Genomic DNA, 19,092 nt, shown 5'->3' with positions numbered 1-19,092 from the left:
TGTCACTTAACAAAATCCCAACATTCTTGGAAGCTTTTCTTATTTATTTATTTACTTATTTACTTATTTGGTCAGATTGGCTTAATTTGAAAGCTTTGTCTTCAAGCTCTGAAGTTCGTTTGCTCAATTCTATTGCTGAGACTTTCCAGTGTATTTTGCATTTCTTCAAGTGTATCCTTCATTTCCAGAAGTTGATACTGTTTTTTATTTATGCTATAAATTTCTCTGGAGATTTTTCCATCCGTATGCTGTAACTTTTTTTTTAAATTTCTTTAAGTTTGTATTCATTTTCTCTGGTGCCTCCTTGAGTAGTTTAATAATTGACCTTCTAATTTCCTCTTTCTAGCAATTCAGAGATTTCTTCATTTGGATCCACTGTTGGTGAGCTAGTGTGTTCTTTTGGGGGTGTTAAACAACTTTGTTTTGTCATATTACCAGAATTGTTTTTCTGGTTCCTTCTCACTGGGGTAGACTATGTCAGAGGGAAAGACATAAGGCTCAAGGGCTGTTATTCAGATTCTTTTGTCCCACAAGGGTACTCCCTTGATGTGGTGCTCTCCCCACTTCCCCTAGGGATGGGGCTTCCTGAGAGCCAAACTGCAGTGATTGTTATTTCTCTTCTGAGTTTAGCCACCCCGCAGAGCTGCCAGACTCCAGGCTGGTAGTGGGGAGTGTCTGCAATGAGTCCTGTACATGATCTGTCTCCAGGTCTCTCAGCCATGGGTATCAGCACCTGCTCCAGTGGAGACAGGAGGGGAATGAAGTGGACACTCTGTGAGGGTCCTTGTTTGTAGTTTTGTTTAGTGTGTTGGTTGGCCTCCAGCCAGGAGGCACCGCTTTCAAGAAAACATCAGCTGCAGTATAGGGAGAGTATGAGTTTGCTATACTGCAGGGGTCACCTGGGGTAAGTATTCAGGTTTCTCAGGAAGTGGGGAGGGCCACAGAGCTCCCAAGAGATTCCTTTGTCTTTGGCTACCAGGGTGGGTAAACACCACGAAGCAAGCCTTAGGCAGGGCTTGCTGTGGCTGCTGTGGTGGATTAGGGTATGGTTCTCAAGCTGATGGAGTTACGTCCTCAGGGGGATTATGGCTATCTCTGCTGTGTCATACAGGTCACCAGAGAAGTGGGGGAAAGCCAGCGGTGACAGGCCTCACTCAGTTCCCACACAGCCCAAAAGGCAAGTCTCACTCCCACCATGCCCCACAAACAAGATCATCCCCCTCAACCAGGCAGCAGGTGAGCAGGGCTGAGATGTTGCCCCAGGCTACAGGCCTTCCTGTTGAGAAAGCAAGCAGGGCTTTCAAGTTTCCTGCCTCTCTGCCTACCTTGGCTTCTGTGCTCATATCTGCACTCCTCTTTCATCCCTTCTCCCAGATTCTGTACAGGAAACTTCCCATTCAGTTGAAAATGTTAGAAAATTCAGCTGGAAGTTTCCTTCTCCCTGTGGTCTTTCCCTAATTCCAGTGACAGCCCTCCCCAAGGACCCCTGCAAGACAAAGTCAGAAATGACTTCCCTGGGGACCAAGAATGCCCACAGGGATCTCCCCACTGCTTCCTCTAACCCTATATTTTGCCCAAATCTCTAAATTTATCTCAGTTCCAGGTATGGTCAAATCCTTCTCCTGTTATCTGGACCTTCAGGTTCCCCAGTGAGGATGTATGTTGAGGGGTGGACATTTTCCCTTTCACACTTTGGGCACTCACAGTTTTTTAGCTGTCTCACAGAGCCTGCAGTGGCAAGCTGCCTCTTTCCCAGGATGGCATTATTAAAAAGTCAAACAACAACAGATGCTGGCAAGGTTGTGGAGAAAAAGGAATGTTTTTACACTGTTCGGAGTGTAAATCAGTTCAACCATTGTGGAAGACAGTACGGCAATTTCTCAAAAGACCTAGGGGCAGAAATACCATTCAACCCAGCAATTCCTCTAGGTATATAACCAAAGAAATATAAACCATTCTATTATAAAGACATATGCATGCGTATTGGGTGGTGCGTAGATGGCGGTGGGTGGAAGGAAGGAGAGGATCATGAAGAACAGCTAGTAAATGCTGGGATTAATACCTGAGCGACAGGATGCTCTGTGCAGCAAACTACCATGGCACACATTTAGCTAGGTGACAAATCTGCCCATTTTGTACATGTACCCCTGAACTTAAAAAGTTGGAAATTTATGGCTCACGCCTGTAATTCCAGCACTTTGGGAGGCATAGGCGGGTGGATCATGAGGTCAAGAGATCGAGCCCATCCTGGCCAACATGGTGAAACCCCATCTCTACTAAAAATACAAATATTAGCTGGGCATGGTGGTACATGCCTGTAGTCCCAGCTACTCAGGAGGCTCAGGCAGAATTGCTTGAACCCAGGAGGCAGAGGTTGCAGTGAGCCGAGATCACACCACTGCACCCCAGTCTGGCGACAGAGTGAGACTCCGTCTCAAAAAAAAGAAAAAAAAACAAGGAATTAGAAAAGGAAACGTGAACCAAACCCAGAAGTAGCAGGAGAGGAAACAATAAAGATGAGAACAAGGATTTTTTAAATGACAAATACAAAAATAATTAAGAAAAACAAAACTAGAAGTTTGTTCTTTGAGAATTTCAACAAAATTGACAAACCTTTAGCTAGATTAAGAAAAAAAGAGAAGACACAAATTACCAAAGTCAGAAATGAAATAAAGGACATTACCATTAATTTAATGGAAATAAAAAAGATAGTAAGAAGCCAGCATGGTGATACGTGCCTGTAGTCCCAACTATACCTTAAGAGGCTGACGTGGGAGGACTGCTTGTGCCTAGAGTCTGAAGGCAGCCCAGGCAACATATGACACTAAATATAATAATGATGAAAATAATTAAAAGATAGTACTCACAATCCAGAAACTCAAGAAATACCCAAACGGATCAACAAGAAACAAAATCTGAATTGCCTTATAACAAGGTGAATCAAAACCCTCTCAACAAAGAGACCAAAACAAAATAGTTTCACTGATGAATTTTACTAAACATTTAAAAAATAATTATCATCAACCTTTCTCAAATGCTGCCAAAACAGGGCCAGATCTGGGAGCTCATGCCTCTAATCCCAGCACTTCGGGAAGCAAAGGCAGGTGGACTGCTCGAGCCCAGGAGTTTGAGACCAGCCTAAGCAACATGGTGAAACCCCATCTCTACCAAAAACACAAAAATTATCTGGGCATGGTAGCACATGCCTGTGGTCCCAGCTACTTGCAGTGATAAGGAAGGGGGCTGCTGAGGTGAGAGGAAAACTAGAAAATTTAGGCTGCAGTGAGCCCTGACAGCACCACTGCATTAAGACCTGGGTGACAGAGACCCAGTCTCAAAAAAAAACAAAACAAAACACTCTTTCAAAACATTGAAAAGGACTTCCAACACATTCTGTGAAGCCACAGTCTTTCAGGAAACGTACATAGAACGTCATAGTTTCATCTATCTATCTCTACTCAAAAGATGTCTGCTTCTTTACAAAGAAGCCTTTCCTGGTTCATCAAACATGAAGTAGCATTCTCTGTATTCTTATCTTACACCCCTACTTTACTTTTCTTCAGAACATATTCATACTATGTTTTCTGTCTACTTCTACCATTAGATTATAAACTGCATGAAGGCAGAGAATTGTTCTAGTTACTCTAGATCTCTAGCAATTATAACAGTGCAAGAACTATAGTAGGTGCTCAACAAAATGTAAATGTTTAAAAAGACTCAAGATTTAATTTAGGGGGAATCTGCACTCAGACAAGACTTTTTCAAGTTAGCCACAGATATAACAGATCCTATGTGTTCCCAAAATGAATTTCTCCTTCAATTCAAATGCGAACTTTTTTTTCAAGAATTCATATGCAAGCTCTTCATTACTACTCATGAAAACCCTAAAGTGTAGTTTATTTCCAACCCCAACAGCAGTACATTATCCACTTTGTTCTTTCTAATGTTGATAACATCAGAATTTGTTAATAAAGTATCAAAAATCATATCCCAAAGTGACAACCAAAAACCTTTTTTCTGCTTTTCTTCATATTTAAGAAATTAACTCTCTGCCTTATCAGGAAGTGGGGAAGGAAACTCTTTGATATTCAAATAAAACCTTACAATTTTGCTTTTAAATAATGTGTGCTCCCCTCCAGTGTTTTCCAAAACCTTTTACTAGAAGAGTTTCGAAATTTTTTGAAAGAAAAAAAAGAAAAAAAATTGACTGCCCTTGATATAAATTTTTAATTATATAAAATTTTAGTCAGTTCTGGGTTATTTTTTAAAACATCCAGCCCAAGTAATTAAATTGGAAAAAAAACACCTTAAACGTCATCTGAAACCAAAAAAGGGCCCACATAGCCAAGACAATCCTAAGCAAAAAGAACAAAGCTAGAGGCATCATGCTACCTGACTTCAAACTATACCACAAGGCTACAGTAATCAAAACAGCATGGTACTCGTACCAAAACAGAGATATAGACCAATGAAACAGAACAGAGGCCTCAGAAATAATCAAAACAGCATGGTACTGGTACCAAAACAGTTATATAGACCAATGGAAGAGAACAGAGGCCTCAGAAATAACGCCACACATCTACAACCATTTGATCTTTGACAAAAACAAGCAATGGGAAAAGGATGCCCTATTTAATAAATGGTGTTGGAAAAACTGGCAAGCCATATGCAGAAAGCTGAAACTGGATCCCTTCCTTGCACCTTATACAAAAATTAACTCCAGATGGATTAAACATTTAAACGTAAGACCTAAAACCATAAAAACCCTAGAAGAAAACCTAGGCAATACTATTCAGGACATAGGCATAGACAAGGACTTCATGACTAAAACACCAAAAGCAATGGCAACAAAAGCCAAAATAGACAAATGGGATCTAACTAAACTTAAGAGCTTCTGCACAGCAAAAGAAACTCATCAGAGTGAAATGGCAACCTGTCACCCAGGCTGGAGTGCAGTGATGTGATCTTGGCTTACTGCAACCTCTAACTCCTGGATTCAGGCAATTCTCTGACCTCAGCCTCCCAAGTAGCTGAGACTACAGGTGCCCATCATTATGCCCAGCCAATTTTTGTATTTTTAGTAGAGACAGGGTTTCACTGTGTTGGCCACGCTGGTCTCGAACTCCTGACCTCATGATCTGCCCACCTCAGCCTCCCAAAGTGCTGGGATTACAAGCGTGAGCCACCATACCCAGACAAAATTTTTATATTCCAATTGGAAATTATACTACGTTTATTTCTTAATATTCTGGAACTGACAACTCACCTGAGACCATGGTCTGTGATCTGATAACATCCAGATAAACTGAGAAACAGAAGTACACGGCCAGTCTCTTGATCAGATTTTTCACTCCCAAAGTAAATTAAGTCTTTTTCCCTAGGCAATCTAGTCCTTGATGCTTTTCTACACATTGCAGAAGACTCTGGGAGTGCTGACATAGTTCTTAAAGCTGTTCCTGTACAACAAAATGAGTGACCACAATATGCAAAGGCTGGAGAAGCACAATGTTGCTGCCAACAGACACTAGTCCTTAGTCCAACAATATCCTTATTATAACAACAAGAGGTGGAACAACTAAAGTTGGATGCTGTTTCCATTACACAAAGACTTTCAACATTTCTATGTCTCCATTCCACAGCATCTTCAATATCAGCCAAATCTTCAGCATCCAACATCCACACATAAGGAGAAGTAAAATTCTCAGAAGAAACAGGTTTAGACCAGGGGTGTTCATTATCTATTTCTTCTCCAATGCCCTTGTTATTTAAATCATGCAAACAGGTAAACTGCTTCGTGGACTGCATGGTAATGTCTTTATTTTTCCATGTAGTTGAAGTAATTTTGCTCATAGATGTTTTCAAAAAACCACTCTGATGAGATGTCAGAATTCCAAGAGCTCTGGAAATCTTCTCTAGGGCTACATCTGTGATTTTCTCACAACCAGACAGATCAAGATGCCGAAGACTCTGGCAGCAACCAAGCCAAGACCAGCTACAATTAAAAGACAAGACTATTAATGGATATTGTTAAATTTTTCAAAAGCATTTAACTATATGTATATAGATAAAAACTAGAAGAAAGATTTTACATCTAATATGATCACTTAAGTATTTACTGAATATCTATTGTTAATGCACTATTCTTGGTGCTAGGGATACAAACATTCAATGAGGGTAACTAGGAAATCAAAGTATTCCTAACCTAACAGAAGGGATAGGATGTGAGAAGGGTAAGAATGGGAACACTTAAGTTTATTATCCTAAAAGTAATCAGCAGAAGTAAGGCTGTAAACACATGAAAGAAGGAAAATAATAAATAATGGTTAATGAGGAAAATCCAGAAGAAACAAGCTGTAGGAATTTATGGAGCATTAGCTTTAGACAGAGAAGAGTATACCTCTTCCTCTGAAACAGGGTAAGATGGTGCTGATATAAATGGTTGCATGGGAAAGAGGGAGTGAGCAAGAACACAGAGAGCTGTTGGTGAAGGAGACATATTCTGGGAAGAATATGGCTTGAAGAAAGTGATACTATTTCAGAGTAACTGTGAAGAATCTAAGAGGGAACTTTGCCAAGTTGGGCACTTAGAGCCCAACTAAAACTAAAACTTCTTAAAAACATATAATACCAATCTACACGGTTGCACAGCAAGACTCAAGGGCCTAGAAAAAATATAGGACTATAGAGATTGCAAGATGATACAGATGGGATTTTTGGATCAAGTAGGACCTGTGAACAAGAGCAATTATGTAAACAAAAACCTATAAAACATTTTTTCATTACATTTAAATAGTTTAAAATAACTAACCTGTCAAATGCAGAATCTGAAATGTCAGTCTGGGTAAGATCCAGATGCTCCAGGTTAGGACAAAGCTCTAAAATCTGTCTAACCTAAGAGGGAAAAAATTGTCACTGTGAAAATCTGCAGAACTTCAGTTAGATAAGTAACAGATGACTATTAGCAAATATAATCCAGTTCACAAACATTTGGGAATATTAAAAAAATCACTTGAATAGAGCATAAAAAATCTTCTGGGTTCAAACCCCTGATAATCTGTATTGGCAGTTATGAGACTAAACCAGGAAATTTATGTTTTTAAGGGAACACTAAAGAAGATTCTGATGTAGGAAGTCGTAAGATCTACTTACAGTGATTTCATCTCAGTTGCCCATCTTACCATGCCTTACATATTATAAAAAATCGTATATAACTGGGCTTTATCACTTAACATCCGTGAAACTGAATGTTTAACCTCTTCTGGTCAGTTTCCTCATTTATTAACAGATAGGTAATAATAATTATGCTACAGATTGTTGTGAGAACCGCAATAAAATAGTAAGTAACCTAGCAGTTTATGCCTACCCATAGAAAGCACTCAATAATCATTTTGGGGTTTGTTTCCCCTTAATTAAACTCAGGAATGAGCAAACCATTGCTGTTTTTCTTAATTCCCAAACTAGTGTTAATTTAAACATACCATTTTGCTGGAAACTGCAGAGCTGTATGCTAATACCAAGGTTTTTACAGAAGTACCAACATATGGTAGAATGTTATGAATTAAGCCATGGAGTAAACGTTTTTCCATTTGTGCAATACTGATAGCAATCGATTCCTCTGCAGACTCTTCTGTAAAACGAATTCAAAAGTCTAAGAACTTGATAAACTAATTATAATTAAGCTACTCAAGGACCCACCAAATTGTTAAATATGAAATACTTTGTGCTATCCTTATACTTTCTTATGTAAATGATCCCATTTTTAGGCAATGAAAAACTTTCGGAAAAAAGGTGAAAAATGAAAAGAACAGTAAAAGTTTTGAAGAGAAAGGAAAACATGATATCAAAAGAAAAATGATCCATAGTAAAATGTACTATCAGTTATTCCACGTAACTAAAAAGGACACAAGGTAAAAATGATTTGAAACTCAACTAAATTAGCCTGATCATAATGAATCAAGCAAAGGAAGGTACTTTAGAATTCCTAAGAAGTTAAAAATGAAGGTGACTTTTGCTTTTACTTAGTAACTTCTATAAAGCTTGGATGTTTACAACAAAATGTACTACTGTAACATTCACCATGAAAACACTATAAACTTTAATATGAAAGAAGAAAAAAACACACTAACTACACTAAAAAGTATGAATAATTGTACTGTACTGCCTTTCTCAGGATCCTATTGTTACTATTCTTATGTAAAGACCTAATTTGAATGTTTTTAAACATAAAACAATTTAACAGAATAGATTAAGGAAGTTTCATTTAAAAAAAAACTAAAGTATGGCAGACAAAAGGATATAAACTGAAAGAATTTGTTACTCATGGTTCCTTGTTTACAGATATTATCCTAAATTCCTCCATTAACCAGACATACACACACACACACGCACCCCAAGATAAAATATAAGGAAACAAAAATTACTTTGTGAGCCCTATTCATGATACTAAAATTTTATTCCCAAGACATTCTTTTGTTTCTGTGGCATTCGCTATCTAAATGTATACTATTTATTGTAAAATTTTCAATTTTTTGTAACTTTCTTTTTTATTGACCTATAACAGTTATACATATTTTGGGGGGTACATGTGATACTTTAGTACCTGTATACATTGTATGATGATCAAATCATGGTAATTGAAACTGTGAAATATTTTTTAAGAAATGAAAAATTTCTATGAAAAACAATAACTTATTTGCAGGACAAGTAAAGACAAAACAGCGAAACTGAAAAAAGCACTGAAGTAAATGGCAGTTTAGTCTTTAATAATCAACAGGTACATTATCTGAAAAGGCTTAACTTTTCCTTTTCAATATGAAGGAAATCGACAAACTTTGCTTTGACTGTCTTCAAGGATTAAGACAAATACACTGACATTGTTAGAACCTTCAAAATTCTTATCCTGGGTATCATGAATTAATTTTTTAGAATGAATAAGCGAAGACTTTAAATTGCCATCTAAGCAAGTATCTCATCTCCTTCAGGTCTTTGATCAAATTTCTCAACGGACCTTAACTAGTCAGTCAATTTAAAACTACGATTTTTAAATCTTCTTGGCATGTTTTCCTTGTTTTATTTTTCTCCACAACACATGTCACCATCTAATACGGATTATATTTTACCTGCATTTATTGTCTGCCTCCCCTCTCTAAATTTTAAGCTTAACAAGGGCCAGGTTTTTGTTTTGTTTTGTTTTTTTCCATTTTATTTACCATTATATACTTCATACTTAAAACAATACCTGCCACAGGTAAGCACATCACCAAATCTATCATAACTAGAATAGACCTTTCCCTTATATGGAACCTTTTGAATCTTTATTTCAAAATGCGGCACATCTACGTTTCATAAAAATAAACTGTTAGCTGCTGAAATAACAATCTTTATACTTATACTGCTTACTTTCCATGTTTCTTCTTTTTTCCACATTTAGTTCTTTCACCAGACCAAATTACTTTAAGTGGTAGTTTTATAAATAAAATTTCCTAGAGTTTCAGTTTTACCAACTAGAAGAATATCTCCTCTGTACATTTTTTACTGTTTTACCATCTTTCAGTAATTGTTATCTAGAATAATATCCAAGACAGAATGTCTTCCTCCTCATACTTCCAAATAGTATCTCTCTGAACAAGTATGACAGCATTTTTCCATCATGTACCTTAAATTAAAAATTACATTTTCTAAATTTTCTCCCATCTGGGAGTTTTTTGGAGTACCAATAAAGTCTTATCCACCCTTGAACTCTCCCATAGTGCTTAATGAATGGCTACATTAGTTTCTGTAATCCCTTACCATTTACAAAGAATCTTCATGTATATTACTTCTTAATTCTACAACAACTTTCTTAGGCAAGTATTAAAGACTATTTACAAATGAGTAAGTCGACTCAACAGTTTCATCCAATTTCCCTCAAGACAGATGACTCAACAGATGCTGTGCAACTGATCACTTAAAGTGTCCCTAAAAACATACTGTAAACTATAAAGCACTATAATAAACGTACATTATTTCCGTAAGAAAAAAGGCATCATTTTCTGATTTTTTAATATAAAAACAAAAGAGAAACAATCCTACGCACTCTTTAAAGTACTTCAATTTTAAATTTTCTTATTCCTCCAAATTTTAAAAAGGCTTAGAAACACTACTTTCTTGAGAAAACACAAAATACATAAATCTTAATACCTAACTGTAAATACTTAGTTAACATACCAATTATTAAAATACCATGTAATAATTTTAATTCCAAACAAGCTTACCAGATTCATCTATGTCAGCATCTTCATCCCAGTCATGAAAAGCACGACTTTCATCTTTCCTATTTTTCACCCATTCTTCATCAGGTTCAGTATCAAGTTCAGTTGCAGGACCACTATACCAGTCACCTATTTGATGAATAAACAAGAGGATCAAAATAATATTAGATTGCCTGCAATTACAAAAAAACTAAGCGGTATCTTTGAGGTATGCCTGGATCATCAGGGATAGTTCTTAGACTATGTTCTATCTACTATGTAACATGTATACTTTAAAACTATTTAAGATAGAACGGATTTTATAAGTCATTTCATTATAATGGGTCTTAACATCCGCTTTAATGTCAGTAACAGCACAGCAGAAACATTTATGGATGTGGTACTATGTAAAGTGTTTTGCAAGCCTTTTTTTTATAATTGTCATAATTTTTAGAAGAGTAGAGAAACTGGAGCTTAGAAAAGTTGAATAAATTTCCCCAGGTCACAGAATTGCTCAGGATGGTGCCCCATTTTGATCTAATCCTATAATTTTAAAATCATACTATAAAAATATTTTCACTTTGAAAAATCTTCTTAATCATGTAGGCTTTTTTTTTTTTGATAATTGGGAAATAAAGAAATACATAAATAAGAAATTTTGCCAGTAATTCTACCACCTCAGATTATAATACAATTCCTTCTAATATTTTTTCTAAGCAAAACTTTATTTTGTAAAAAGCAAAATAGTATGACATTGTAGTCTTTCATTTCAATTAATGTTATGACTATTTGCTGTAGTACTATTTTCTCTCATAATTACTATTTTCTCTTGTAAAGGTTCTAATAAACAAGCAGTGTGTTCTTAAAAAAAAAAAAAAAAAAAAAAGTTGGAGGACCACTATACCAGTCACCTATTCGACGAATAAACAAGAGGATCAAAATAATATTAGATTGCCTTCAATTACATAAAAACTACGCTATTTACAATAAAAATCTCTAAAAGAGAAAATATCTGAGTCCTAGGCAATGGGCAAGCTATTTTTAGAAATATTTAATTATGGTTAAAAAAATTACACTGAAATAAGAAAAAGATTTCATTTCAGACAAACTGAAAAGAACTATGACTAGGTGGGTTCAACTAACAATAATAATCAATTAACCAATAGTTCATAATTTCTTAAAGTAAATCTCTTTCAAACTGTGGAAACAGAACAGTAACTACAAAAATTTATATAGTCTACTGCTATGAATCTACTCTCTGTACAAAAAGTTTTTCAATTTTTTTGTCTTTTATAGAAATACACTTAATGTTTATCAAGTCTTGAATAAAATTTTAGAAATCACAATAAGCAAACATTGTCCCTTGCTGTGGTTTCACACTGGTTCCTACAGTAGCCCCATTATGATAACAGCCAATAAATAAAAGGAAGCAGGTCTACTCTGCAGTCTATCAGTCAGCCATTCAGAAGTAGATGGAAACAGAAGCAAAGGGAAAGATTAATGTAAAGCCAATGTAAATTTATAGATCCTGGAGAATGTACTGTAACTAAATTATATGATCATGAAGTGAGAGATTATGAGGAATCAATTCACTAATCTCATTTTTTTGGAGACAGAGTGTCACTCTAGCGCCCAGGCTGAAGTGCAGGGTAGCATTCTGGGCTCACTGCAACCTCTGTCTCCCAAACTCAAGCCTCCCAAGTAGCTGGGATACCAGGTATGCACAGCCACGCTGACTATGTTGCCCATGGTGGTCTCAAACTCCTGAGCTCAGGCAATCTCCTGCCTTGGCCTCCCAAAGTGCTAGGAGATTATAGCTGTGAGCCACTGTGCCCAGCCAATTTACTCAACTCTTAACATTTCATTTAAATTAGGGTTTCTCAACCTTGACGCTATTGACATTTTGGGATGAATAATTATTTGTTGTTGGGAGCTGTCCCGTGGATAATAGGGTGCTTAGCAACAACCCTGGCCTATACCCATTAGATGCCAGTATGATACCCAAAGATGGGACAAACAAAAATGTCTCCAGATGTTTCAAATGTCCCCTGAAGGGGGGAAATCAAATTGAGAACCACTCAAAGCAAATAATATAAATAAATAAAAAACGATTTCTATTTTTTTTTTTAAAGACAGAGTCTCCCTCTGTCACCCAGATTGGAGTGCAGTGATGTGATCATGGCCCACTGCAGCCTCGACTTCCCATGCTCAAATGATCCTCCTACCCGAGCCTCCCAAGTAACTGGGACTACGGGCATGTGCCACCATGCCTGGTAATTTTTTTTTTATTTTTGTTTGTTTTGGTTTTTTTTTTGTGATTCACTGATTGATTTTCAGACTGAGTCTTGCTCTGTCGCCCAGGCTGGAGTGCAATAGCACGTCTCGGCTCACTGCAACCACCAACTCCCAAGTTCAAGCAATTCTCCCTGCCTCAGCCTCCCGAGTAGCTGGGATTACAGGTGCCTATCACCCCACTGGGATAATTCTTATAGTTTTAGTAGACATAAGGTTTCACAATGTTGGCCAGGCTTGTCTTGAACTCCTGACCTAAGGTGATCCACCCACCTTAGCCCCCCAAATTGCTGGGATTACAGGTGTGAGCCACTGCGCCTGACCATTTATTCTTTTAGTAGAGATGAGGTCTCTGTATGTTGCCCAGAGTGATTGGAACTTTTTGTTTAAAAATATTAAAAACAGAAAAAAACAGTATATTTGAGATTTCGGTGAATTTATGAAAGTTAGCACAGCATTATCACAACTGACACTCATATCAAATCTTAAAAATTAAAAAGTCAGAAAATATTGTATGCATCCATGTTTGTCTTGACTTTTCAATAAATATTTCATTATCCTACAACTAATAGAAAAAATTTTTCCACATAACAACTGTAATCATTTAGATGATATAAATCTACCTGATACTCCAAATAGCTTTACTCAAAAAAACTAAATATCTAACAGCTTATTTCTAAAGTGCTATGTGTTATTGTAATGAATAAAATTGCTTTTAAATCACATTCACAATTTAAATCAGACAAAGTCATAAACAGAAAAAAAAAATTATGTGAATTTGGAATCTAATATTCACCTAGGCTGGATGCAGTGGCTCACATCTGCAATCCCAGCACTTTGGGAAGCCAAGATACGTGGATCACTTGAGGTCAGGAGTTCAAGACCATCCTGATCAACATGGTGAAAACCCACCTCTACTAAAGATACAAATTAGCCAGGCGTGGTGGCGCATACTTGTAATACCAGCTACTTGGAAGGCTGAGACAGGAGAATCACTTGAACCCAGGAGGCAGAGGTTGCAATGAACCAAGATCATGCCATTGCACTCCAGACGGGACAACATGAGCAAAACTCCATCTCAAAAAAATAAAACAAAATGAACAAAAAAAAACCCCCAAAAGCTCACGTGGAAGAAATTGTTTTAATTCAGTGACAGAAAAAATGTATGCTCTATTAGCTGTATTTAACCCATAACTGCATTACATGTTGAGGAAAATAATATTTTCTTTAATTCTTCACAAGTAAAAGTAATTTACTATAATGCTATTAATATGAAACTGTGATTCAGGGAATGTGGCATTACCAATCAAAGATAGGTCAAAGACAAAAACGGATTCACAATTATTTTAAGCCATCACCAAAATGGAGCCATAATGGTATATCACCCTTACATTTTAAAAAATTTATTCCATATTTAAAAAATACTCATGTTATTAAATATATTTAAAGGAGTTTTGAAAGCTTAATTTTATTTTTAACTTCTAATTCTGTAAGATAGTCAAAAGCAGAAAGAACTAGCATAATGAATCCCCTATCTTCAATAATTACCAACATTTTGTCAATCTTTTTGCATCCTTCCCCAACTATATTTTCTTATTATTTTTTTAATTGCAGACATCATTATAATTTACCCATGAACTTCAGCACTGCTAGTTTTCCAAAAATATATACCAAAAATACATCCTCTAACTGTAAAATCTACTTTTTGGTCAACCTCTCAAAGCTTCCCTCCCTGGCCTTGTTCATTAACGTCAATGAATATGTATCTAGAAAACACATGAAAATATTTTTTAAACCCATTTACCTACCTCTGGCCCAATGAACAGGGTAAAGATGTTTCCAAAGCGACCCAGTTTTTGCCAGCTGAGACCATTTCGTGCTTACTTGACTGCATCGACATAACTCTTGAGGATTAAGATAACTGAAAATTGACAGCATTACCTCAGGAGGAAGATGGGTTATACCTGTGGAGTGTTCTGACACTTCTGCTTCTGAAATAAAAAAGAAAAGCTTTAGCAGTAAAGGCTAAGAGCAAATGCAATAAGAAATTACAATCACATTTCTATAAACAAAATCCAGTGCCTGAAGTCAATTCCTTCCTGCTTGCAAGATGCGAAAACGAAATAACATGTAACAGAGGTAACATGGGGATGTTAAACTTGTTAAGAACCAGTAGGGTTAAACTATCATGGCCCAAATCACACTTCATCAGTGGAAGTTACAATAATGAACACAGAATTAACTTCCTCTTACAAAGGCATCACAGAAAAAAACAACACTCACTTTATAGCATTAAGTAGCATCATTTGAAAAAGGAACCAAACAGGTTACACAGCTTTAAATCAACAAGTATAGAGTACGCCAGATTATGAGATCTCCAAGGCATTTTTAATGACACATACAAATGTCACTACCTTTTCCATTCATGCATGATGACTCCTGTCAATAATTTTCCTCGTATTCCCTCTTTGATTTTCACATTTCATACCAGAGGTCTGCAAAATCTGACTGCCTTAACATATAGGCACTTTAAACCACTTCAATTATTTATGTCGCAGGTGAGATGACAAAATGTAAATATTTCTGATGCTGTTTCACACTAATAAGAAATATACTCTCAGCAACTATTGCAGGAAGTACTTATTGGATGTATAAACCTATAATGTATTATTTTAATAACAATTTCCAAAATAAAAATGAAAATGAGGTGTTACAATAAAAAAAAAAAGATTTGTCGTTAAAGTCCTATGAAGAATTTGAGTACTTTATATACCTGATTTGTCTTCACAAAGCAACTTAAATATAGAAATGCTATGATCACATTCATTAAACTACTAGTTTTAAAATGGCAAATATTTTAAACATAATACAGCTACAATTTGCTTTGAAGGAGTGGGAAAATAAAATGTGGTAAGTGTGATACTTTTAAATCTCATGTTATAATTACAATTAAACCAGACATAACAAGTCTTAACTTGGTATCTAAAGCACAAGCTACGTTTCAGAGTAAAGCATACAAGCTTTATGGGATTAATTATAGCTTAAAACTTGTAAAATAACTTTGGTTTCAACATACACTTCACCTACTTTTATTTTTATTTTTGGAGGGGGCCAGGATCATGCACTGGCGGCTGAGGGATCCCCCGACCCTCTACCTACTTTGTTAAATAAAAATAAAAGGATCACTTTCAAAAAACTCCAAGTTATTTTAACAGAAATGCCATTGCTACCAACAATCTTGAAGAAGCAAAGCTACTGAACATAAATAATAAAAAATGAGAAAGTAGTTTATTTTTTTTTAAAAGGGCAGCATGTTTTATTCGCATTTCTCATTTGTATTCTCAGAGTAACTATACAGAAAAACTTTGCCTCTGGTACTTATTCCTCTGACTATTAATACATACAAGCTGAAAAAAAATGATACATTTTTTGCCAGCTGATGGAAAGGATGAAAATAAACTATAAACATAACTGACTGAAAACCAATGAAAAACACAAGGAAAGATAAAAATCAGCCACTATGGTCAACAGAGCTCAGGAAGTGGGATGATACTGCAAAAGTGTTCTGTGTAACAGTAGTTTTCAACAATTCTGACTGATCAATTTTTAGCAGGCCAGTGCTCTGTATTGGTAGTTTTCAATAATTTTGACTATGCATTTATAAATTCATTGAAGAAACACTACACAGCATATGTCCCAAATATATGTTAAATTATCATACACAACACTAAATTCTAAAATAAGAACTATCGTCTTCAATTAAATTCATACATGAAAATAACGGCTTTAACTGATCACAGTGCAGGTCTAACTTAAATTGTTTCTCAACCAAAATCTACAGTTCATATCAGTAAGATGTCAATGGCCTTATAACTAATAAATTGTTCTTTATCTATGTATAGAAATCTCACCTTTATCTGACTTTTCATCCACAGAATATTTAAAAAATTTTTGTCGCTCTTCAGCATGATTCCATAGGCTAAGACCTCTAAGGAGTTCTGCAGTATCCTTCTGAGAGCAGTGTTGTGCAATCACTTTCTTTTTAATATCCTTAAGCTCTTCGTAGGTAAAATATTCCATTAACATGGGCTGAAAAACCTAAATTAAACAAAATATTCACAAGGAATGATACTTAATTCGTGTTATTTCACTCTACAGCTTTTTAAGTTATTAATGGCTTGCATGTCTTATTATGACCATATATCTGAAGCAGATAAAAATTTTATCTGTTACCACTGAGTTAGTTTATCTAAAAATTGCAGAGAAGAGTACCTCAAGAAGATCCTTCTTGTTATGTTTCTCTAGCTAGCAAATCAATCCCAAAACAATTTTAAAGCATGAGGACCAGAAGGTTTGCCGATACAGAATTTGTCAAACACTCTTAATCATTCTCTGTAAATGTTTAGGTCAGTTAACTGCCTTCTGGTACTAGAGTAACTGAACTCTACAGAAATAGTCCCTCTGCCTCACATGAGAGTGGTACCCAGTCAGTATACTGCAACCATAAAAGTCAGAACTCTGCTGAGACATGTAACTTTTCAATATTATTTCTGGATTTTGGAACTGTTCCCTCAAATCATTATTTTAGAAAAGTGGTTCCTACAATAATTATCTATGAAGATTTCTTTTGCTAAACAGATGCTTAGTTCCAAACTTCAATTTACAGAATTAGAATCTTTAGAGGTTAGAACCAAAACTTTGTTTTGTTTTCACTTCCACAGATAATTTTGATGAGTATCATAGGTTAAGAAACACTGGTTGCTCTAGTAATTCAGGTTTCAACACTGGCTGTATATTACAGTGAGTTGGAGGGCCCTGAAAAAATACCCAGGTCAATGCCTGTTCTCTGATTTAACTCTGATATAATATACCAGAAAGTGCTTAAAATACTGTTGGGGTTTCTTTTGTTTGTTTAAATACCAATTTGATTTTAAGGTAAAGCTATAGTTGAGAATCACTACAGTAATTGATTTACAGCTGAACAGGTATTCAGTTCCTCATAAAATCATTTATCTATTTCTTATCCTAATATTCATCCCATATTAGAGACAGAGGAAAAAGGGAAAACGTTTTACCAATTCATACAATGATACCCTAATATATGTATAGTAGGCTTAAGACTAATAATTGTTCTTGTTTGTTTGAAGACACAGTCCTTACTCTGTCACTCAAACTGAAGCACCATGGCACAATCATGGCTCACTGCAGTCTCAGCCTCTTGGGTTCAAGCAATTCTTGCACCTCAAGCTCCCAAGTAGTCAGGATGACAGGCATATGCCACAATGCCCAGCTGATTGTTTTAATTTTTAACAAAGAGGAGGTCTCACTATTTTGCCCACGCTGGTCTTGAACTCATGGACTCAAACAATCCTCCTGCCTCAGCTTCCCAAAGTGCTGGGATTACAGATGTGAGCCACCACGCCCAGCCAAGACTAATAAATTTAAAACCACCATTTAAATACTAAAGTACACTAGTGGAAAAAAAAAACATGAAAAATTATTTAAACACAGCATGAAAATATTTTAAAAATTAAAAGCTTAAAGAATCCTCTAAAGGTTCTGAAAAGACATTAGGGTAGCAGAAGTTATTAACATCGAAGACAGTGCCATTTACAAAAAAGGAAATCATTATTTCCTGAGTAAATTAATTAAATCACCTATTTAATGAAAAGTAACAACCTTTCTGAGAAAACAAATGTTTTTTCCCCCTTGGGTTTTCTTCAGTTCCCAAAAAGAACTGGATGCTTCTCTCTATCAGCCAGACACATCTTCCTATGCATTATTTTGAAGAGCCTCTAAAGTAAAACAGTATTTTTAACATGTTATAAATCTAAATCACAAGAGGGAAAAATTATGCTTACCTCCTCTTCCTCTTTCATATGAGGAAGAAAATCTCTTGTAAAAGCCTCCAATCTCTCTTTCAGTTGTTTTGCATAATTTAACTGTTCATATTCATTCTGGAAACAAAATAAAGTACATTTTTATAAAAGTTTTCCTTCATTATATTATATCTGACCCCAGGAAGGTAGCTTAAAATGTGATATAAAACCTCCAAAAAAAAAAAAAACAGACTGACAAATTGCAAAGTGGTCTCTGTACTTTTAGTATAAAAGATGTCTGTAAAACAGTAAGCTTTGAATTACTTTAGTAATGTATGTAACCCCATATTTTTTAAATGGTTTAAAAATATAAAAAGTCTAAAAACAGCAAATATCTTCTCATAACTTCTATTGATTTGATTTCTAATTATATATTTATATAATTTCAGTATGTCAGTTCTCTTAATATATCTCCAAGCCTAATGGACTGTATCATTACAGAAACCCTTCATGGTCATCTAGTGTCTCCTCCACTCAAAAATTCAGAATATAGTTGACCTTTGAACAACAGGTTTAAACTGTGCAGGTTCACTTAAATACTGATTTTCTTCTGCCTCTCCCAAACCTGTAACAGCAAGACCAACCCTACCTCTTCTTCCTCCTTGGCCTACTTAATGTGAAGACAATGAGGATAAAGACCTTTATGATGATCCACTTCCAATTAATAAATAGCGAATATATTTTTTTCTTCC

The 19,092-nt window shown here is 35.6% G+C and overlaps 1 protein-coding gene across 1 annotated transcript in view; it reads right to left on the bottom strand.

The window, feature by feature from the left end:
• The window catches only part of FBXL5 (F-box and leucine rich repeat protein 5), a 40,807-nt gene that overhangs the window by 9,034 nt on the left and 12,681 nt on the right, over positions 1 to 19,092 (bottom strand). The window contains exons 3-9 of the mRNA XM_002745967.6: positions 18,383 to 18,478; positions 16,433 to 16,619; positions 14,330 to 14,512; positions 10,254 to 10,379; positions 7,479 to 7,627; positions 6,809 to 6,891; positions 5,267 to 5,992 (exon numbers count right to left, since the gene is read on the bottom strand). Of these exons, the coding sequence (XP_002746013.4) occupies positions 5,267 to 5,992; positions 6,809 to 6,891; positions 7,479 to 7,627; positions 10,254 to 10,379; positions 14,330 to 14,512; positions 16,433 to 16,619; positions 18,383 to 18,478 (1,550 nt within the window). The remainder of the gene's footprint in view (positions 1 to 5,266; positions 5,993 to 6,808; positions 6,892 to 7,478; positions 7,628 to 10,253; positions 10,380 to 14,329; positions 14,513 to 16,432; positions 16,620 to 18,382; positions 18,479 to 19,092) is intronic.

The sequence above is a fragment of the Callithrix jacchus genome, chromosome 3, assembly GCF_049354715.1.
Source record: "Callithrix jacchus isolate 240 chromosome 3, calJac240_pri, whole genome shotgun sequence".
Taxonomy (NCBI): Eukaryota; Metazoa; Chordata; class Mammalia; order Primates; family Cebidae; genus Callithrix; species Callithrix jacchus.
Note: the sequence above shows the minus strand (reverse complement) of the source record. Positions and strands in the feature narration are given on the sequence as shown.